This window comes from Phoenix dactylifera, chromosome 4, assembly GCF_051530095.1.
Source record: "Phoenix dactylifera cultivar Ajwa chromosome 4, Ajwa_hap1_PhDact_Kaust_v1.1, whole genome shotgun sequence".
NCBI lineage: Eukaryota > Viridiplantae > Streptophyta > Magnoliopsida > Arecales > Arecaceae > Phoenix > Phoenix dactylifera.
Window position 1 is genome coordinate 53,234,477 of NC_143193.1, and position 23,348 is coordinate 53,257,824.

The window sequence follows — 23,348 nt, forward strand, 5'->3', positions numbered from 1 at the left end:
CTTGTTATAGACCAAGTTACAACAGGAGAGATGCAAGTTACCTTTGCTCGGTAGTGAATAAAGAGACTTTATTGTGTCTGATTCCAAAGCTGTAAAATTTCTGGTTTTTAAAGAGCATCCGTATCTTTGATTTGTCTTTACAGTTTGAAAGCAGTCTTATATATTTGAGGACGGTTGCCACTTGCCGGTCGGAAGGATATACTCGTTTGTGTAAAGATATATGCATTGCCAAATCCCAAGCAGCTTGGTTACGTTAGTATAAGAATTCTGGTGATTTGTAGAGGATGTTTGTCATATGGGTTCCATGAGAAGGCATTTAAGTTATTCGCTAGAGGTCATGGTGGATTGGAGCCTAGATAATAGCGTATTAATTAATTACCTTCCTACTCATTTCTTGCCTTGTTACCAGTGACAGATCTGATGAAAGGTTTCATCGCATATGCTGGGATGCTTCGTTCCAGATGGGATTTTTTCCCCTTTTCCTTTTAGACGTAGTGTTGTGAAGCTTGGCCTAGAATAGTTTGTGCTCGCTCCTGTGCACATTGGTGAACGTGGACTGATGACATGGGTGGATAACTTTGTCTTTTAAATGCATTTGCTTTTCAGATAAAGTGCCATAAGTAATGAGAATTCTAAATAAACATTCAGTCAAATGTTCAGTGATGCATGCGGTGCATGTTTATATACACTTATACACCTTCCCTCGATGCATATAGCCATACTGAAATTTAAAGCTTTTATTGCTCTTGTTGGACCCCAGAATGTGTTTTAACAAGCACGTACCAATCCGAATTGGATGCCTCAGTGAAAGGTAACATCTGGATTTCTCGCAAGTTTATAATGTACAGAGCAGCCTATCGTGGTTAAAGATATTTGCCTTGACGAGGTCCTAAAAAGGGTAGCAGCACTTCGTAAAGGGAGAAAGACAAGTACCACCGACAAGCCCCATTATCTCCAAAGGACACTGGATCGTTGTTGAGAAAGATATAAGATTTAAGCTCAAAATTACCGGGTATCCTCGCTTTAAAGTTCATTAGTTTTGGAAGGGCGATGTTTTGAAGGAAAGAAATATTCAAGGTGAAGTTGGTTGGCTCTTGCAAAGTTGGGGGATGTTGGTGTATTGAGTATGTCTCACATCCAATACAAGTAATCATACAAGGCCTTTTTTCTTTACCTTTTATTATTTTTTTGTTTTCCTCCATAGCCTCCATCTTTACAAACGACCATCACTTTAATTAGTGACGTCTCTCTTTATCAAGGGCAGAGCTCGACGACACGCCTTTCATGTCACCATGAAGGCCACTAAATCAGAAAAGGCTTAATCCAGCCGACGAAATGTACAAAACCAATATATGCTTGTGTTAAGCTGAAAGAGAAGGTGGTGTCATCCAATTAGTTTAGGCGATCCAAATTAAGCACTTGAATCTTTTTCTCTCCACGTAGGGACCCTCGTCAACTTAGTGCACTTCAGAAAGGCTCCCACATAGTAACCTGGCAATGAACATGTCCAAAAACTAGAAAGTGGGAGGCAGTTTTTGCTAGAAATGGGTGGCACATGCTTATTTATAGTACAGCAATCTATCAAAGATGACAACATAGAAGTGGCTAATTCTTAGTTTATTATATATCAATGGTTCCAATTGAAAGCTTTTACTAAACAAATGGAGTTTAGCTAGCCTTATAGCACTACAAGCCCCCCATCGATGAAGGCCTAGTGAGGCATAGCAGGTGTCGTATACTAATTTTTGACAATGTGCTACGGATAGTATTGATGAAAGCATCTAACAAGGTGGACCTAGTGAGTTGGAGAACTTAGGAAAAAAATAGTCTAATTCAATTACGAAAAGCAAAGCACGAATGCATGGGCTAAGCTGTGTGATTTCAATATAAGGAAACTTATCATAACAAGAATCTAACCTGAGCTGGAAACTCGGACAAAGGGCCCATTCTGAAATTAAAGTTTGCATATAAGATTTATTATGATAACACCGCGTATGGTTGCTGAGCAATTTCGCTGTAAAGATGTGAGTCTGAGGGGTGATAGTCTTATCTGCATGTTTTATGGAGCTCCCTATTTCAATTTTTTTTTAGAAAGCCAAATTCAGTTTGATGCTGATCTCGCTGAATTCCACAAAGATTCTAGTGTGAACACCAGAAGAACTGACTTGTATATCATTTGGTGCGAACTATATCTTTCGGCTGAGAAAAAGACAGCCGGTATCACTAATATAAGTATTGCCATGAAAGTGGAGATCCTTTATTTGAGTTGATGCAAGTTTGGGATTTAACCTAGAGAATAAAAAAATTACAGGACCTTTTGGTGAGTTTTTTTCAGCCTTGGTTCATCCGCAAGGGTTGCTTTCGGCTTACCAATAATGCAAAAAAAAAAAAAAGGAAGAAGAAGAAGCATCTTTGTGCATTAGTGTTCTTAGAAAATTTCTTTGTTTTGCTTGGGAAATGTAAAGGTAATCATGCACTACAGGAACTAGACTCCTCCACGGTGACATGTTTATTCCGTTTGCAATTAAGAATATTCTATTCCAGTGGAGGCCTTCGGCTGATACTCTTTTTCGTTCAAAGTTTTGATTTCCTCCACTAGGTTTCTATAACAGAAGTATACTTTTTATGTGTACCCACGATAAGAACAAATGTTCAGATACCCTATACCTCAAGGTTATTCTAGTCTAATCTGGGATGCTTTCATTTATGTACTACTTTAGCTTCCAACGAGCTGATTTAGTTACAAGAAAAACCATTTGAATGAAAGACAACAGCTAAGGAAGGGAATTCATCAAGGGACAAAAACATTTCTTTTTATTAACTCTCTTTTTCTGTACCTCTAGCGATGACAATTTACTTCATCCCATCGAGTACCTAACCCGACCAGACCATAACCCTCAGTGGATCCAGAATGGATTTGGGTAATAGTAAAACCTACCCCAAACCTAGCTAACCTGAATATATATATAACTTAAGTGTACTTTACCTCAAAACGGCCAACAATAGGAAAGACGACGGGATCCATGCTTCGCTAAACTCCAGTATAGCCTTGATCAACTTTCTCTCTCTCTCTCTCTATCTATCTATCTATATGTGTGTGTGTGTATGAAGTATACACAAGATATGTAGTTGGTAAAACTAGACTGCATTTGTTTTCAATTGACTAGATTAGGATCAAAAGTTTTGGCTTTAGTCTATGCAGCTAAGACAAATTGCTCACCAAACCAAAGTGATAATGGGTTAGGTCTACGTCTTTATCTGAGATCTACAAGCACTTGGAATTCCTTTGGCTTGCAATTCTAGTAAAAAGCAATGTTGTCAAGGAATTTACATTCATAAGCATTAAAGATAAATGAAATAAGAACTTCAAGATTTCATTTGTTAATAAATAATGAAAATTAGTCCTAAATGACTTTCCTTTTTAAAAGAAGCGTCACGTTTATAGTGGATGTATCTTTCAATGCAACCTGCTTTGCCTATACCTTCATTTGCAAGTATGTTGCATAAGACATAGAGTAGACCTTGACTATTTCATGAACTGCAAAATTGAGATGGTTGAGAACCATGGGAATGGTTTGATCTTGCTCCATGTCCTGCATAGCATCCATCAGCAAGATGTAAGTACCAAGAAAAATATGAGCAGCGACCAGGTGAATTGAGGTCGTTCTTGACCATCAGTTTTAGCCGAGTTCATTCGCATCCCCTTACGCATGGAATGCTTCAGAGTTGTGAGGAAAAGACCTTTGTCCCATCAGGTCTTTCTTTGGCTTTTGAGAGTACTCGGATAACGTCTCCAGTAAACAACCATTTCTTTTCGCTGGTGCCCTCCCCGTTCCCATATATTTCTGGGTTTGTTGTGTTTCCCACACTTCTTATCATGCTCCATGCATTGGCCAACAGTCGTTTCAGTTCATCGGCCATCACGTTTTAGGTCTCTTCAATAAAACAGTGGATTCTGTGGTGATTCCTTGCTCCTCGTAGTTGGTAGCCGTGCAGTATGAATCAAAAAGAAATGTGAAATAAGATAAATATATTATAAATTGCACAGCTGACAGGATTTGTTTCGGTGCCTTTTATAATAATTTATAAACTTAATCTGCATCATTTAATTAAAAAAGGGGTAAAAAGTTTAAATATTAATCAGTTTAAGCTGTTATCAATTTTAACATATTTTTAATCTCTAAATAAAAGAAAAATAATTGTAATCAAATATTCTGGCTGGTCTCAACTCCAACACCCTACAATCTTCTCATCCTTCCCTTCTCGAGATAAATAACTCTTTTTTTCTTTTTTTTGTTAAAAGACTTACTTATAACCAGCCCGAAACATAATTCTAGGTTGTATTAATTTCTCATCCATATTCTAACTGTCGAACTATTTAATAGATTTTGAAAAAAAAAATAAGATAACATTTGACAATGCTTTCATTTTTTTTCTTTTAAAAATAAAAAATGAAAAATCTGTTTCGATTTTTAAAAGTTTAGAAGATAAATATGTTTGCTATAGTTAATTATTATAAAAATGTAACCATGAGATGATGTTGGCGTTGGTGATGGAGGTAACAACATAGAGCTGGTGTTGGTAGGGGTGAGGGTTCATGGAGGGTAGTGATGATGATGGCAATAGTATGATGGAGGCAACAATAATAGCTATAATGTAGCATAGACGATAATAATAGTAGTGCAACGGAGTTAGTAATGTACAATAGTAACGATGACAGCAATGGTGTCAAAAGTAACGACATCCACGACAACATTGATGGTGGTGATAATGTTGGCAATGGTAGTAAAAAGCATAAGACTGCCTTTGGCATTAGTACCACTTAAAAAATTTTAAAACTAGAATTTTATTTCTCCTCCTCTAAATTTTTGACCACAGCCGCTGTTATGTTTTTAATAAACATAAAAAGAACATGTTTGGTAAGTAAAAACTAGAAACTAGATGGGTCATATAAAAAGAACGTAATAATCAAAGACCTAGAGACTTCAAAAAAGAATCATCCTAAACAAATCATCGCAGAACCACCTTCCTTTTAGATTGGACTATCTTCATGGCCTCCTTATCCAACATCATCCATAGGTCTCCATACCTTCCTCCTATTGCTCCAGGCTCCATGGCGTTGGGCCTTGTGGAGGTGAGATTCGAGCTATTGCTAAAGCTTCAAGAAGCATTGGCGTGCCTTGGGAGCCGGAAGGAAGATGTCCAAAGTCCAATCGTACTAAATTGTGGTGAGATGGGTTAAAAGTTGTTGTCAGTGGGGTGGATGTGGGAGAGGGGGTGGTTGAAGGAAGGAGATAAAGAAGGTTGCTAATGGAGGCTTAGAGGGAGTGGATGCGGTCAACAGTGCAGGGGAGGTGCTCTCGCTCCTGTCGATGTAGTGGGAGACGAGGCTGGTGAGTTTTGTGGGCGGGGTGGCATTAAGGGCTTGGTCTTGCTAGGGCACCTAAGCAACCAACCAGGTCAAGGACGATGCCACCACTAATGTCGCCTCTTCATCATCCTTCATTGCCGAACCTTCTCTTGGATGGAATTTGGATCAAATTGTGTTGTAGGAGGTTTTGGACGACCAGGGTGCACTTGCAATTGTGGTTGATGGTGGTGCCATGATAGGTGGCATGGAGAGGATAAGTGATGCTGGGAGAAATTGAACTTGCGAAGAAAATTGAAGAACGACGAGAATGTCGATCAAACTGATTTTGGCGAGATAGAAACCCTACTACAGAACGTGTAATACAAGATGTTGGAGTCTAAATGTAACAACAAACACATGTCCTGATTAGCTTCCAACAAGGTTGAACATTTGTTGGAGGAGAATGCACGATGGGTCTCTCTTTCAAGATCTAATCACCACCTTGGCCAGCCACTGCAAGGATATAGCTCTCATACACTTACTTACAAACCCTAAGAATCTACTAAAAATGAGGAGAGGCGGAATAGAGAGAAAAACAAAGAAAGAATAATTTTCAAAAGAAAATGTCACTACTCAATAAACTCGGTGATGGTTACAATAGGAGCCCCAATAAGATATTTATAAGTAGTACAAGGAGCATCTTTTCTTCTTCTTCCTAATATGGAATTCCTAATCTTGATATAACACAAATAACCCGAGCTATTAACTTTTCTAATAACATCAAAAGTTCTCAAAAGAAAGTTTACCAAAGTCAAAATTTTCTAAAGTTTACTAGCATAAAGTTTCCGAAATAGCTAATTGGCACCCAATGTGGGACTTAAACTTATACGCCCATAAGGTCAACCCTAGACGCTCTGGCATCAAAGTGTCTTGGCGGTGGTTGATACCGGGCTTTGGTATTGTTTTCACCTTGGCCATTCCGTACACCATATTTTCATCTTTGTATTTTCATTTTTAAAATTAGTATCAAACAAATTTTCGGTCTCAATCTTTATGTTTTTATTTTTAAAAGAAAAATAATACAATCTATGCTAAATGGACTCTATAAGTAGATAGGAAATTCCAAGTTAGTATTCATGGGATTGGAAAAGATGAACGGGAAGGACATCGCCCCACTTTAATAGGTGGAAAACGGATGTGGCGACATGGCATGGGGGCGAATGTTTGATCGAAAAACTAACTATTTTTGATATATATATATATATATATATATATATAGAGAGAGAGAGAGAGAGAGAGAGAGAGAGAGAGAGAGAGAGAGAGAGAGAGAGAGAGAGAGAGCATTAGGCAATGTTAGTTGCATGATGAGAAAAAAGAAGGGCACCAGTTTCTCATTTATTTACATATAGGTTCTATTTCAATGGTTACCTTTCGATGGAGATGAGATGGCATCCGCCTGCTTCCTTTTCGTAGACAGTTGAATCACAACTGAAAAATGGCTGATAAGAATTGCAGATCATACCGAAGGTATGACCCTTCTATTCTTTCCACAGCTCACAGCTGCTCTCACTGCTGAAGCTGCACCATATTAAGTGTTAGTTATGAGCAAGAGGAGGCATATATAGGCTACTTACACATCAATATTGTAATCTTTTAACGTGAGATTTCCATGCCACCTCTTGTATATCAGAAGAACTACGTCCTATTTGTGAAGTCTCTCTATTGAGTTATTCTAGACGCACATACTCTCCACTGGCCCGCCCTACTTTAATTCGGCACTGTCACCAACCAATATTATCTATTTAAACTCATTTTTGCACCGCATTGCCAATTTAGTCTTGTATATTGTATTCTTGCATGGTTTCATGAGCACTTACATTTCGGATTTCAAATATTGTCAATATTTTTTTTTATTTTTTTATTCTGATTATATATGTTTATAGCACCACTAGTTTTTTTTTTTTTTTTTTTTGGAAAAAAGAAAGGTGCAGACTGTGGAGTGCCATTAGTAGCTTTCCTGGCCTAAAAAATTAATTAGAAAAATACTCTCCAAGATTTGAATTCAAGACCTCCTCTGAGCAATGAAGGGTGCAATCATTAGGCTATAGTTCAGTTGCTACTGATATAAAAACATAAATTTATGTTTATATATTTCTAATTTTCAATCATGTAACTTAAAATATTCAAAGCTTTTTTGGAAGATGTTAGTGAATTTGCTTGTGCTGTTAACTACATCAGTAGAACACTTTTTTTTTCTTCTTTTGAGCAATGCATTATAACACTTGATTATATCTCTTTTCCAAAAAATTTCTCTTTTTTCTTTCCTTCTTACTATTTTTAAAATCAATAGTTTTTACATCGCTTTAAAATCAAATTTCATAAAATCAAACCAGGCGCAAACTTAGATTGTCCATCAAATAATTTTTTATAATTATAAGAGCAATGCTGCAATATTACATTTTGATACTTAATGATTGATGTAATCCAAGTTTCCTCACTGCCATTTGGGTACTAGCTGTTGTCAAGTTGTTGCTAATATCTGAATGCCGTAATCAGAAGAAATGCAAGAGCAAAAAATATTTTGAGAAATAAAAAAAGCTCATCAAATGCAAAAACTAATGTAAACATCAAATGCTGGCGATCCCTCCGGTCAGTGTTCTGTTTCTTTCTAGAAAATGTAGAGTTTTGAGAAAAATTTCAAGTCAGTTGTGGGGATAAGAGCCTCTTAATACAGTGGAAGTTTGCATGCACATGAAGATTCTCGGTCACAGAGCTCCTAAGATCACACCTAGGATTTGTCCCATCGTGACCCAAAATAAGAGAAGAATTTAGCGTTTTCTGGGTTCCAAAGATGCCCTTACTGAATGGTAGCAAAGAGTATTTTAGTTTCCCAAAAATCTCCTGAAACGAGGGTATTACGTCTTCCTTGGGAATACAAACATATCCCTGTACTCCCCACCTTTTGAAATTTAACACATATACTTTTTTGTTACCTTAAAATAAGTGCATCAAAAGCATCCATCAACGGGGAAAAATGGATAAATGGGAATATAATTTTGTTCTCTTTTTTTTTTCAATTTTGTCCTTGTGATTTATGCATTGCCAGATCTACCAGCCTTGTTTCTTAACTAAACATGTATCGTTGTTATGGGCCATTCACTGTAATTTACATGCATTTATTTATTTTTCCAATTCTTCTTAATAAATTAGAATAGGGTTACACCTAATTCTTCGCTTATCAATTAAAGGTGTATTCATTGTTTCAAGCTTATTTTTATAGATTGCCCTTTTGGAAAAAATTATAGGGGCACCCTCTTAATTTAGGGCCTCTCTAAGAGGCGCCTTCTCGATTTTAAAAAGTTTTAAACGGATCCTTCAAATTTCCAGCTTATTCCAAACAGGTCCTTTAGATTTTCAACTAGCAGATGCGGTTAGCCTACTATTGCATATGACTAAAATACCCTCGCTCTAGTCAAAGTAGAGAGGAATGAAGGGGTTCGAAGCGCTTTAAGATTTGTGTGGTGAGCGATGTTTAACTATGGGTCATATATTAAGGGTACTTTGAGAACCATGTAAATAGATGAATGAAGAAGTTCGAAGTGTTTTGAGATCTGTGCAATTAATGATTTTAATTATGGGCCATATGCTAAGGATGCTTTTAGATTTGCGCAAGTCAATGAACGAAGGGATTCGATATACTTTGAGATTTGCATGATGGGTGATCCTTAATTATAGGTCATATACTAAGGATGTTTTTAGATCTATGTAGAAGGATGAATGAAGAGATTCAGAATACTTTGAGATCTATGCGGTGAGTAATCTTCCACTACAAGCCATGTACTAATGGTACTTTAAGACCTGTATAGGTAGATAAATGAAGGTGTTCAAAGTGCTTTGAGATTTGTGTGATGGTTATTTCTTAACTGTGGGCCATATAATAAGGATGCTTTTAGATCTGTGCAAGTACATGAATGAAGGTATTCGAAGTGCTTTGAGATCTGCATGATGGGTGATCCTTAACTATGAGTCATATACTAAGGATGCTTTGAGATCCATGCAGGTGGTTGAATGAAGAGGTTTTGAAATTTTTTAAAGTCGAGGGATTGTCTCTAGAATAGGCTCTAAGTTGAAATGGTGTCCCTATGATTTTTTTCTTAATTGTTTTAACTATCCCCCCAACCCCCCTCCCTAAAAGAAAAAAGACTTTTATTTAGGCCAATACCCCCATGCCTTGCAAGAAGACCAACCTGTGTTGTTCCACATGATGAGAGCGGAAGGTGTGGCATCTTCACTAAAAGGAAGCAAGATTTAACTTTAATGCATGTGTGCATGTGTATGTATGTGCGCATATGAGATAGAGTGACTGTCTTGTTCCACATGATGAGAGAAAGGAAGGTGTGGCATCTTTACTTATGAAAAAGTAAGATTTAATTCAATACTTGTAGGCATATATTTCTGTGTTAGAGAGAGCTATGAGGACCTATGCGGGCATGTATGTAACCACTCATCGACTATGCGTTGAGTAGATTTTGAATATTTATACATGATCAAGAAATCTAAAAGTTATCTTCTTGTTAGCTTTTTCGAGTGAGGCCCCGAATTATGACAGATAGTATCAAAGCAAACCCATCATCCTATATCCCATATGAATTAAAAGACACTACAATATGGGCTCATTTGGATTCATCACGAGCAGATTGTCGTGCTTATGATTGGATTTATAGTATTTATGATTGAATTTGAATGGATTTGAACTCATTAACCTGACAAGGGCACCAAGACTTTAATAACGAGAATATACAAGGATCCATTTGGGTATGTATTTAGTCTCATATCAGCTATACACTAGATATATCTTGGATACTTATGCAAAGTTAAGGAACCTACATAATATTTTTCGGCTAACTATTTTGAATTAAATTTTGGATTGTGATGAAGGAGATGTGGGGCAGTGGGGGCAAGTTGCTTGAAGGAGGCTTCACCCTTTTTGAGATTGGAAAAGAAGTGATGAGAAGGTCACGAAGAATATATTAATGTTGGGATTTCAAAAGGAATGGATAGACATTTGAGAGGTGAGTAATTTTCTCCCTCTTTGTGCTCCCCATATGACATATCCATTAATTTCAATACCCTTAAACTTTTCTAAAAGCCACACACGACAAATTCCATACTTACAGTTGGGTTTTTTTCAAAAAGGACGCGTACGAGAGCAGAGAAGCTTATCTTTTAGGATTCTAATTAAAGCACCAACTTTAAAGTATAAAGACTAAGATGCTTATCTTTAGTTTGTATTAATCTTTTCACCTCCCACTATTTTCCAAAGATCATGAGAATGTTGGGTTATGAAATCTAAAGCAGGAAAAGCTATTCTTTTTCAAATCGCATCACCATGCATAAAAAGTAGTGCCCTTTTGATATTTCTTAAGGAAGATTCTGCTTTTGCCTTCTAAAGTGGCTCCTCCTTTGCACAACCCCTAAGTTATGAATCATACGTTAATCCATCTTTACACATCGCTTATACTTCTTTTCATTTCAATATTAATGTTGCACACCTCATGTCATCATTCAATTGGTCTCCACCATGTAGGTTGTGAGACTCATGTCATGATTGTCATATCAAGTGACTGTGGTGCTGGCGACCACTCTCATTCTCCAATCAAACAAGGCTAGGTTGTGTCTGCTAGTATACGAACCATGTTTTAAACAAAATGGTTCCAATTTATAAGATTGCTTACACAATGTAGCTCCTACTGGGAACATAGTAAATTTATGCTCTTCTTCATTATAATGCTCCTATGAATCACAGCAATAACATAATGAGGATCGCTGTGATGGATCCTACACTCTAAACGGCCTAAGGCTATCAAGTAGTCCCAAGTGTCCAAAAACTCCAGTTAGTAGGAAGTGAATGCTTCTGTCGAGAAGATCACCATAATATATCGCACAACATGGAAATTATTTGGCTAGATTTGACAAATAAGTTCTTCTCACCATAATATATCGCACAACATGAAAATTATTTGGCTAGATTTGACAAATAAGTTGCAAGCTTCCATATATGACTTTTTCCTTTTTCTTTTTTAAAGAGAGGTTAATCCCCACCTTTCTATGCTTACTCCTGCCTCACCTCTTGAGAGTGAATCTAATTGGATTTGAACTCTCAACCTCTTGTCAGGTAAGAGATGGTGCGAACTCAAGTTCAATGGTAAGAGTGCATTTTTCAACAAAAAAAAAAGTCATCAGAGTCATCACAATATATTGCACCATGTCAACAAGACCTTACGATTTGCTGCTTGTAATGTCGGAGATTTGTGAATAGTGGGTGGAAAATAAGTAATTAAAATTTACAATATGCTTCTAAAACTTAATATGATTTTGATATTGATGTAGTACCCATCAAGAGTAACAATTGGTCAAAGTTCGAAACGGAGTCCATAAGCTTGGAATTATATATATAATCTTACAATAATAATAAGGGTTGCATGTCTTGGCTAACTTAAAACCAGGAGAAACGTTGTTTTATTCAAGATACAAATTAATTATGTCTATCTATAAATCTGTCTATTTTTTTTTTATTTGTTTGTTTGTTTTGAACGGAGAATTTCTTTGAAGATTAATCGTTGCATTTTACGTGGCTTTTGGAATTTGTAGCTTCTTAAAATGTAAAGAATATGAGATTAGGGTTCTGCTGGTCGGTTCTTCTATTACCTTAATTATGTTGCCATATAGGGCCTTTTCAACATTTTTTGCGACATTTTATTTACATTCTTCTATCTCTTCCCTAGCTCTTTTGACTGTTTACATGCAACTCTTTCTTAGATTAGATACTGCACCACATATGTTCTATGCTTTCCAACTTTATGTTGGTCATAAACACATAAATATCATGATTATTAAAAATTAGTAATTTGGTGTAAAGAAATATAAATTCACCTGAACCCAAAAAAATGTTCTTACCTATGAACTGCCTATTACGAGGTAGGTTTGCATTTCTGATTTAAGTAACTAATGCTAACGGTCATTTATATAACTCAAGGCACATTTTCAATAATGAGTGAAACATTTGTATATTTTTTAAATAAAAAAGCTATACTGAATTGTTATTAGGCTCCCTGATCTAACGTTTCCTCAAAAATAACAAAAAAAAAAGGAAGAAGGGATAAAACAATAGAAGGCTCGTCTTACGTTTCAGACACACATGCGCGCGCGCGCGCGCGCGCGCACACACACACAGAGAGAGAGAGAGAGAGAGAGAGAGAGAGAGAGAGAGAGAGAGAGAGAGAGAGAGAGAGAGAGAGAGCGTCTATCTCCCATGATGAGCAAGTAAGCATTTCGTATACATGGGTATCCTTCCAGATTCTGGTAATGCTCAAAAAACAAGATAATAGCAATTAGATGGTGGAAAAGGTTATTTTTCTCAAAAAAATGGTGCAAAAGGTTTAAAAGTGCCGTTCATGCTTAGAATAACGGAAGTAATTGATGCTGAAAAATGACAATGTCATTCGCAACATTATCTCATGGATGCAAATTGACAAAGAAAACAAAAATATTGGCCATTAATTTGATAATTATATGATGAAAAAAAAACGAACATTCAGAAACTCATAAGAAAGCAGCCCATAAACAAATTCCACAAATATAACTACCAATATACAAGTGTCTCCTACTTGCAACTAAGTTAAGCCACCAGACGTCTTCTTTCCTCTCATCTCATAATTCACAAAAAGAAAAGAGTGAAAAAGGCCAAGATTCAGCATGGAAAAAGAGAAGCAAGAAATTTAGCAAAGTCATGCACTACAAGTCCTCCGGCAATTTAAAAAAGAACGTGCCATCCACCAATTGGAGAAACCCTACACCATCAAAGGAACAAACCTCCGCATCTTCATCTCCGGCACAAAGATTTAAATCTAAACAAAGACATGCACCTATCTCCTCGCATGATTCTTCCTTCTCATCCTCACTCTCTGCCTTCTGCTTAACTGGAGGAGAGCAAACCCTTGATCTCGAGTCGAAGCTCTCGCAACTTAAGATGATGATAGCATCATCAACACCAACTTCCTCACCATTGTAGCTCTGTATCCTCCCTTTCTCGATAGCTGTCTTAATTCCCATTTGGGAGTAATAGTCAACTTGCTCGATATCTTCCATCAGAATAACGCGGTGCGGGTTCTCACGAATCGCCTCAAAGAGTCTCTCAAGATACCCATGGCTCACTTCTGCCCTTGACCTTTTATTTCGGAGGTCATCGGAGGAATCGGACCGAGTTGATGCAAAGGTGCTGAGTCTAATAGAAATGAAGCTGGTGGGAGAACCAAAGACAAGGCTCGCTAGCTCTTTAGTTATCTTCTCTTTTCCTTCGGTGTCACCTCCTTGAAAGAATAACCATGTCTCTTCCTTGGGCCAGGCTGACTTTGACTTCTCTTTCCTCCTCATCATCCTTGATCTGCATTGGAGGATGGTGCTTGCAATGTCTGGGATGATTTCTTTCTGCCATGGAACTTGTTTCTCTAATGCGTTGCACAAGGTCTTTAGATTCTGAGCAGTGAGCTCCTTGAACTTAGGGAGAGTCTCCATCTCCATGGTGCCAGTTGAAGAAGTTGAATTAGGTTTGTACTTAGGGTTAGACAAGGACAAGGGTGAAGTCCTTTGCCCCACGTGTTCTTGGGAGTAGATTCTCGAGTTGGACTCAAAGCCTTCATCAATAGCTTCTGATATCCAGAGCTGGTGCTCCCTCCATGGATGTCTGGCCTCAAGTGACAATGACCAAGACTGGTGGCCCTGGTGCAACATGGGGTAGCGGAGATCATACGAAGAGATGGATGAAGAAGAAGGAGAAGCTGAAGAGAAATTTAGAGTCATTTCAGATGGATAATGCTGATTTCTGTGGGATGTACTGCATATTGAGTTCCACTTCTTGCAAAGATCTGTAAGTTGAAGCCGGCCCTACAAGAGAGAGAAGCCAAAAGAAAGCTATATCATTGATGTATGAACTTTATTCTTCAACTTTATGCGTGCGAACTTTGCTGTTGGATTTTGCTAAACCGAACTGAATCCAGATAATAATGTTACCTGGTCGTTGCTAGCTGTCCTTTCGTTCTCTGTCTTGTATTGTTGGAGCCATGAAGGTAAACTTGAGATGATTGAGCCATGGCTACTGTTAGAAGTGTTTGGAAGGCTTCGAGCCTCAGTTTCAAACTTGATGGAACAATCGGCGCAGCAAGTGAGCTGACTCCCCAGTCCATCTTCTAACAATGACCAACAAGACCCATCTCTATTCCTCTTGCTTTTCAAATGGCTTTGTGGATCACTGGGAGAAGGAAAAGTAGGGTAAGGAGAGTTGGCGATGGAAACATCCACAGATGCCAATACTATTACAAACTTTTTTTTCTTCTCTCTCCCTTAAAACAGTTCAAATATGTCACCAATGCAACCTAACTAACATTTTAAGCTCTTCTTTATTTTTTATGTTCCGCAAAAAGATATAAATATATATATATCATTTAGATACAAGTTTCCTGCGGAAAGACTTAAAATCAGAATTGAAAGGCTGCATGTATGTTTCTTGCTGCCTCAGAAACCAAATCTGACATGGAGAAATTTAAAGTAATAAAAAGCAAAAAGGAAAATAAGGAAAGCTATAAAAAAGATAGAATATGAAGTTCTGACCCTTTTTTTGTTTTCGGTATAATGAAATTCCTTTTTTTATGTATATAAAAAACCATGATTCCTTTTACTGAGAAAGAAAATGGCACGATTCCAAGTTTCTTAATTTGGAGATTCGCAGTAAAACCGACCCTGCAAGAAATTAACTAAGTAGATCTTGGCTAGGCATGAGATATTGGATGAAAACAAATGCAATTCCAATAGCTGCTGAGTAATTGTGATCCATTCCTGAATTATGATAAAAACGGACATGACATTTACCTGTCACAACTGAGGCTTAGTCCCAAACTGCCGGCAGGAATGGTAAGAGGCTGAAGACCCCAGAGAGCCTCCAGTGAAGGATGTCCGATCCTGCACTTCATGTAAGTCTGGTACGTTGCAATTCCCATGAGCCAAAACCTCGGAGAACTACTACTCTCTCCTCCGATGCCACCACAGGCCAGACTCGCAATCTCCATGATCACATGCTCCACGGGACAATAATAGTTCCTTCCCTTTTCCCCGCAGCTAGCCCTATACTCAGCAGCCCATTTGAGATCCCCAAAGTAGAGCACAGCTCCTCTCCCGACACAACTCTTCACGAGGCACCTCAGCTCCCCAACCTTTTGATCGACTTCCTCTCTGGACATGTGCCCGAAAGAGAAGAGTGGGAGAGGTATGAACTGTAGATTTCTTAGAACCTCATGCACTTCTCCTTTGTCCACTCTATCCATCACCCCTCTGACAACTCCCTCAGTGGAAGCTAAGCACTCCCCTACTATCACAAGACTCCTCTTCTTCCTGCTTACCAACGTCTCCAGAACGCTCGTCACATCCTCGCTCCTCCTCAATTGATCCAAAGGCCTAGGTTTGGTCGCTTGGGGAGGGATGGTGAAAGGGCTGGTGACCTCTTTGGGCTTGCTAGGACTAGAGTTAGAAGGAGAGGGTGCACATACATCCAAAGAAACAGCCTGCTCCACGTTGCTCTTCACTTGGGTACTGGAGAAGCCAGCCTCCCTCATAACTCGACTCACGCTGGGGTCGTCGAGGATGGAGATGATGAGCTGCTCCAGCTCGATCTTGACCGCGAGCAGCGGCTGCTGCTGGCTCTCGATGGAACCACGGCGCTGGTGAGCCTGGGCACGCTTGAAGGCGGCGACAAGGGCATTGGAGAGGGATGGATGGTGGTGGTGATGGTGGTGGGGGGGACCGAGGATTGGGGTGGAGGCGGTGGAGGCGGGGAGGCGGTTGAGGGCCACGTTGAAGCACAGCTCGAGTGCCTTGCACTGGAGGGGGTGGGAATGGGACTGGAGGCAGGCGGCGCGGAGGAGGCCCGTGGAGGAGGAGAGCATGGTGTTGGCAACATGGAGCGGGGTCACTTGGGCGTGCCCTCGCCGACGTGCAAGGTTAATGGCTTGCTTCACTATGCTCGCTGCCTCGGAGGTTAGAGCTTGTTGCACTGTGCAACCTCCTGCCCTCATCCTAATAATTCTCGTCTCCTTCCTGCAGTGCTGGTGGTAGCTAGTGCCGGTAGTAGGTGACGATAGAAAGATCTAAGGAAGTGGTTGTGGAGGATTCTTCTTCATGGAGTTCATTGGACTTGGAAGGAAGGGGTCAGAGGAGAGAAGAGGAGGAGGGGTGGTTGGGGAGCTTTAAGGGGTTCGAGAGAGTGGAGGTGTTTGTTGGCTTTGGAGTAGGGTGGGATGTCAATCTCTCCGGTACTCTATAGTTGGAATATGGGGAATGTGACAGAGTGTCTCATTAATAAAAGCATCTTGCTACCTCCTACTTCAATCAAAAAAAAAGAAAGAAAGAAAGAAAGAAAGACAGTGTGGGTGCAGGGAAGTATGTATATGGAAGTAGTTATCTACTTTATTAGTTCTTTTGGGTTATTTGCTTTGTGCAGTGGGGGATAATGAAAATTGTGGACTGTGCTTTTCTTGTAGGGGAGGTTAAATTGGGGGTCCAAAGTCGATTTTGCATTGGAAAGTGGAATGCATGTGCTGACAAGTAACACCCGAAGGCAACCCAGCTTTGGTCTCTCTGTGGATGAGTTTATCAATAAAAGAATGACCAATTAACCTACCAATACGTGTTGATGTATGTCTTAGTAGTTTGTTATTAATGTGATCATAAAGCTTCTCTTTCTCCCATCAATGTATGGCAAAAGAAAATGAGAAAAGTCGAAATTTTTTACGTGGAAAACAGATGTATCTGGTTTAGAAGAAGAGAGAACATATGAAAAAGTCATTAATCATGATATTGACAAATTAAATTGATCATCAGGATTAAATCTCAATATTATTTTGAAGATCTTAATTCTATTGAAGAGGAGTCTCATAAATTTCCTGTTTTCCTTTTTATATGAGATTGAATTAGTTGGAAAAATCATGCAAAAGATTTCCTCATGATAAATATCACGAACAGATATTTAAGAAGAATACGTACTCATGCCATACTTGGAAACATCGTATGCTCATCGGCATATGAGGACCTTCAGCTAAAGAAGATCTCAAAAAATTAATCTACATCTACTTGAAAAGTTGATGCTAATTAGCAGGATGAAGCATGTTAAGGATGTAAATAAAATAAGAGCACGTCACATAATACAAGAAATAAAGACAAGAAGGTTTTTTTTTTGGGTAGTGAAGAAAGACAGGAAGAGATCATTAAGGCAAAATGAACAGGAATATTTTGTTTGGATTGCTTTAAGAACTTTTTGGATAATTCCAAACAAGAAACTGTCATCCAAGAAAATCAGCACAAAGCTTTCCACGTCAAGGATTTTCATTGGGACAGAAAACCACGAATATCCATCACATATATTTCATTGCCACTTGATGATCGGGGTATATCAAATGAAATTGAATTTAAGTTATACGACCGATTAAATCATTTCACAACATGTAGAGTCACTCAACCATTTTGCTCAGAAAAAGGAAGACAAGAGAGAGGGGGGGAAAACTACAGTCACCAGAATCACAAAGTCTAGGTGAGTGGGCTATGTCTGCCTCGTTAAATATCTTAGAGTGAAGAATACTATATAGAAGCGTATATTGAATATATAAATACGTATCTATAAAAGACATGCACTATATATGTAGAAACTAACTTAGACACTATTATTATTCCAGACAATACAAAGCCTATTGTCAGCTTTGTGTGGGATCTTAAGCACAAAAGGGAGAATATATGGAGATAGAAGATAGACATGGATCAAAAGAAGCACTTTAAAACTGTTTAAAATTCAATTTAAACAAATACATGCAAGACTCAGGCCATATGCGATGAAAATATCATAAGAAAGGAATTCCTTTTGTCGAAAGAAATTACATTAGAAATGGCAAGGGATGGAAAATAAATAAAGCAGCAAGAAGGGCTACATCTAAGGGAAAGATCTGCAAAAGAGATGACCAAATCACCAGATCTTAAATCGAAAGATTTTTAATGTGCTGTGATTATTTCTGATGTATTGCATTTTTAATGTATTATGATTAATTTTATAGATCGATTTAATGTGTTCCTACTCTAAGGGAAAGATCTGCAAAAGAGATGACCAAATCTTCTGCAATCATTTACAAATTCAATTAATTTTTAGTGAAGAGAAAAATCAAGAAAACAAAATTATCCTATTCTAGCCACTTGCTTGTGCTAATTCTGCTAATATTATTCTTATTTTTCCTCCAATTGCTGCATATTCATTGTTGTGGTTGAAATCTGGCCTGAGGGCGACCATGCCGGAAGGGAGCCAAGGAGACGCTGGTCGAGACGGAGAAGAAGGCCGCCTTCGGTGCTCCGGGGTGCCATCTCCCTGTGGTCCGGGGTACCTGCACAAAGCTATTGCCGGGGATTCCGACGAAGGCCCTCCGATGGCTAAGTTAGCAGAGTTTTTGGAGGGTCCTATTTTTGGGAGCCAGAGTCCCTTGTTTCCCCTGAGGAGGGAGGAGGAGGAGAGTCCGGAATCCTCCAAAGTATTTTTTTCATATTCTCTTTTATATTTCTTACTAGAGTACCCCGGTGGCAAAGGTATGGCCTGTAGCAGGCAGGATATGGTCCCTGGTAGATGTAGCAGGGTATGGCTCTCTGGCCATAGTCGGCTCGAATTGCGGGATTTGGATGGTTTCATGCCGGAGTAGGACGATCCATTTTACCTCCCATCATTCACCAGCGTAAGTAACCAAAATTTGAAGATACTCTCACAGTAAATTTTACTGTTTGTATGTATTAATAAGTGCATGCAGAACCTTACATAACCACTCTCTACTGAAGTCTACTGAGATGAAAACGATTGTGGGTCCAAATGAGAGGACTCACTCATCTTGGAAAGAAACATCATGTGCTTGTGCCCCCCAAAAAAAAGGTAAAGTTTTGAGGTTAGATACGGGCATAGCATATCTCATCTTCAGCATAAACTATGACTCCATCAAACATACATAGAGCCACCAGAAATAAATCGAGTTCTAATAATGGTTGATTTGGAAGCTGTGACTACTGCATGAAATAGGAGGCAACTGCGTTCTTTTCTTTTATTAATTGTTCAGGAAACGGGATTCCCGACAACAATGATTTGCATCTATGCATGGGGTGATCTGAAGTGAGAGCCTGTGACCTCTCATCTTTTGAAGGACCCACTAAAAATGGCTGAGTTTTTTTTCTATGGTCTCTTTGAAAGGTGGGGCTGGTCCGGTCTGCTCTGGCCTCAAAGAATCGGGAACTGTGTACGGCTTCTTTCCTGAGGGACTCAAGGAACAAGGAATAAAGTGACCCTACGCCATATGGACATGACACCCCTCCCTCCCCCCCTCTTCTTTCCCTTTCTCCCTCTCTCCACACACAAACACCCATATTAATTCCATATTAAAAAGCCAAGGCTTTTCTAAACATCACCTGTTTCCAACAAAGGCCAAGTGAATGGAATATGGTCACTATGTAAGCTTCCTGGGTGTCTGGAAAAACAAACAACACACAGAGACAGGCGCTAACAGAAGAACACAGCATTCTGCATAAATGTTTGCTTCCCAAATTTTCCACTGCTCAAAGAAATAATGACATCGGAAACTAACGCAGCTCATGAACAACTGTAACTGGGAGAGTAAAATGCTGTGTGTAGGAAGAACTGATGCTGCTGCTAATAACAAAGTCACTCTCAGTATGGTTACAATATTTTCTTTGAGAAGGTCTTGATTTGCTTGTAATGGTCCATTTCCTGTTTCAGGGCTACTCAAACATAATTTAAAGGATGTAACACTTAAACTTGTTAGGGACCATGTTGGCGAACTCTCTTTCATAGCGTGCATTTGCATGGAAAGCAGAGCTCCACCTTCTCCTTGGTGGATGAAAAAAAATTAAACAAACAAAATACCTCACACACCTTCCAAGAGATCTCCCGTCATTCCTCAATCATCTTCACCTTGTTATTTATCATAGACCATAACATCAGCACCGACCACCACCAATCTGCCTGCACTCCATAAAGAAAGGGCGTAAGAGAAAAAAAGAAAGAAAGAGGAGGCAAAGAAAAATTGACCGGTTAACCATCAGAAAGAGATGATGGTTCATACATGTGTTCTTACTGTACCTTCTTTTATATACCAAAAGGATGAGAGAAAAGAATCAACTCCAATCTTTAAGATTACTGCATATAATTGTGCAGCGAAAATGCTATTATACAACATTAAATCCACAGCAGCACAGAGCATCATTTTATACTCTCCATAACTTACGACCGATGCATCCATGTTTCGATCTGTTTAGCAGAATGTTTTTGATTCTGCAGGCAAAGAAACATTGTACAGGAGCTAAAGATGTGTAGTGCTTTTGTAAGATCACATACTATGACATCCTAATTCTCTTAATGCACCAGAATGAAGGAGGTGGCTTATACAGCTGGTGAGAGAGATGATTCAGCACTTCCGAGTGCTGCTTTCTCTCACAAATGCTCCTAGAAGAGGCTTCTAAACTACAATGTGCTTCTCTTTTCAAACTAGTCTTAGCAACAGTCAAAAGTTTGGTCTAATATGGTCCAAAAAGACACACAAAAGGACAGATCTAATAATTAGCAAGGCAAAAGTACTCTGCCCCATGCTATAAAAGGAGTGCTTGAAGGGAGAAAATACAGTTCAAAGTAACGCAATAAAATCCTCACCACTGCATCCTTTCTCCATCGGTAACGGTTACCAACTATTTAAAAGTTTGGGCACACCATGCAATGCATGTTAAAGGTTAAAAAATGAAAGAAACCAAGGGCATTTTTTTTTTACCCCCCTATCTTCTCTTTATGTCCCCAATCAAACCCTTATATTTGGTCTGTCTTTAAAGTAAAGCACCCCCTTGTAAAGAAGCACTAAAAGCATTATGTGGCGTTATCTGCCAAAAAGTTTCCCTCATTTTAATGCCACCTTCCATAAGCATCTTGGGAGTGTCTGATCGTATGCGGTCATGTGACTAAAAGCATCATCTTCAAGCACACAACAAAAACACAACATAAGAAAATAGTTCACATGAAATACAGCCATACATGTGTGTATGGCTAAAACATAAATTATTTGCCAGCACAATTAATTACCTTGATAATACAAATTGATGGAATTACTGGGTACGGTTGTGTACCAGTATCGAATCGAGACTTAACACCAGGTGCGTACCAAGTCTCGATACACCGAACTGATTTCTATACTGGAGATGCCGATGCAGCATCTAAGTAGTATCACTACAACATCCAATAACGAGACAGTATTTATTTCTCATAGACAAGAAGGTCAATGGAAAAACGTGACTTCTTGTAACTGCTATAGTTTTAGAAGGAAAAACATGTATTTTCCATGAGAAATATAAGGGCATATACCTAACCAAAATTGGAGGCACCACCACCGAATGTTGGGACTGTTTGATCCGGTTTAAGTGAAGACCACAAATCACCAGCATAAAAGTAGCATGGAGGGACCACAAAACCTAGATTCTCGACAAAATGAATAGTATGACGATGCATGGAATCTGACTCCTTAGTTCTTAGCACTCCTGATAACTGCTGGTAGACTTTGCCCAACTTGACAGCTTCATGGTCAGCCAACCATGATAGTAACCTTATCTTCATGACCCTAAACTGATAAATTCATTACTTCTCAGTTCTCCATGCATGGACAAGGTCAAAATTTCAGAGGGTCCTTCGATCGTATACATTGCAGCTTGGGGCTCCTAGTCACAGTTGGTCTGCGATAGCTGGTTACATCTCTGATCTATTTTTGTCTTCATCACCATGCACATTCTGTTTCCACAGACAATTTTACTTTGTGTAACTTTCTCTTTGCACCATCACAGCTCATCAACATACAACCTTAAGCCTTCGGTAACCTATCTTTGTGTAACTATATATAACCGGAGGCTCTGCTCTGCAGTCATACATCCTTAAGCCTGCGGTAATCTATCAAGTCTGCATCCTATCTAGCCTTTTATCCCTGCAATTCTATTAACACCATGAGTATTACGTAAACTTCCATACATCCTCCCTGATATGTCAAAATGTTTCCAAACTTGTTTGGCAAACATCTCTTTAAATTGAAGAGGGTAGATGTAGTTTTATAAAGAACGAGAAGTGCACGTATTTTTCTGAAGAAAGAGAAGCACATAACTCGCTCTTGAAGCTTGAAGTGTTCTTTCTTTTATCGAAAGGTGCATATTATATATAAACGTTTTCTTGGCAAGTTTCATCTACGCTGCATCAGGATAGACCCATAACATGGTCTCTTCCTGTTGTGATGTTGAGATAGGATCTAGCAAAACCGTTCACATTCCGAGCAAAAGCAACAGTGCTCAAAAAGTATAGCTGGTACCAAGTTGGGCCAAACCTAGGTGATGCCCAAACCTAGGAGAACAAAACCTAGTTAGAACTCCCCCTTCCATCCACAACTTTTTAGGTCTTCCCATCATCTTTTGTGGCCAATAGATCTAAATCTGGAAGCCCTTCATTGGCTGCCTCTACACACAAGTCATATATAGTCCATTTTGTAGGCAGTACAAGTAACACCTCCTAGGTTTTCTGTCACCTTAACCTCCATTGATGCCATTCCAAGCTTCCTTCTTTGCACTCATCTCCATCCATCCTAGTACTCTTTTCACTTTAGAAAAAGAGAACAAATTAAAATCTACGCAAACCAAGTGATGTTACGGGTACCCACCAACACCCAGACGGGGGCCATTGGAGAAGGTTATTGGCTCTTGCCCGCTATCTAAGACGGAACTTCTTCCACTACCAGGACAGGACGTAAATTAGGGTTGCAGGATCCTTACGTAAAATAAGATCAATCGAAGACTTGATATTGCCAGGAGAAGCAATCGACTGAGAAAACCCTCGAAAGGA

The 23,348-nt window shown here is 38.9% G+C and overlaps 1 protein-coding gene across 1 annotated transcript; it reads right to left on the reverse strand.

The window, feature by feature from the left end:
- Positions 1-12,962: 12,962 nt before the first annotated feature.
- Positions 12,963-16,752, reverse strand: LOC103714275 (protein SMAX1-LIKE 3-like). The gene is made up of 3 exons (XM_008801468.6): positions 15,275-16,752; positions 14,420-14,657; positions 12,963-14,293 (listed from the first exon to the last, which is right to left on the reverse strand). The coding sequence occupies exons 1-3, from the start codon at positions 16,471-16,473 to the stop codon at positions 13,145-13,147; spliced, it is 2,586 nt and encodes an 861-aa protein (XP_008799690.4). The 5' UTR covers positions 16,474-16,752; the 3' UTR covers positions 12,963-13,144.
- Positions 16,753-23,348: the final 6,596 nt, after the last annotated feature.

What these genes read in the sequence shown, in the direction of transcription:
- LOC103714275 (XM_008801468.6), bottom strand. Translation starts at nt 16,473, where the DNA reads ATGAGGGCAGGAGGTTGCACAGTGCAACAAGCTCTAACCTCCGAGGCA. An exon ending in CTAAGCCTCAGTTGTGACAG is followed by an intron (nt 14,658 to 15,274) that starts GTAAATGTCATG and finishes TCCTTCTCCCAG; the next exon opens with TGATCCACAAAGCCATTTGA. An exon ending in GGACAGCTAGCAACGACCAG is followed by an intron (nt 14,294 to 14,419) that starts GTAACATTATTA and finishes TCTCTCTTGTAG; the next exon opens with GGCCGGCTTCAACTTACAGA.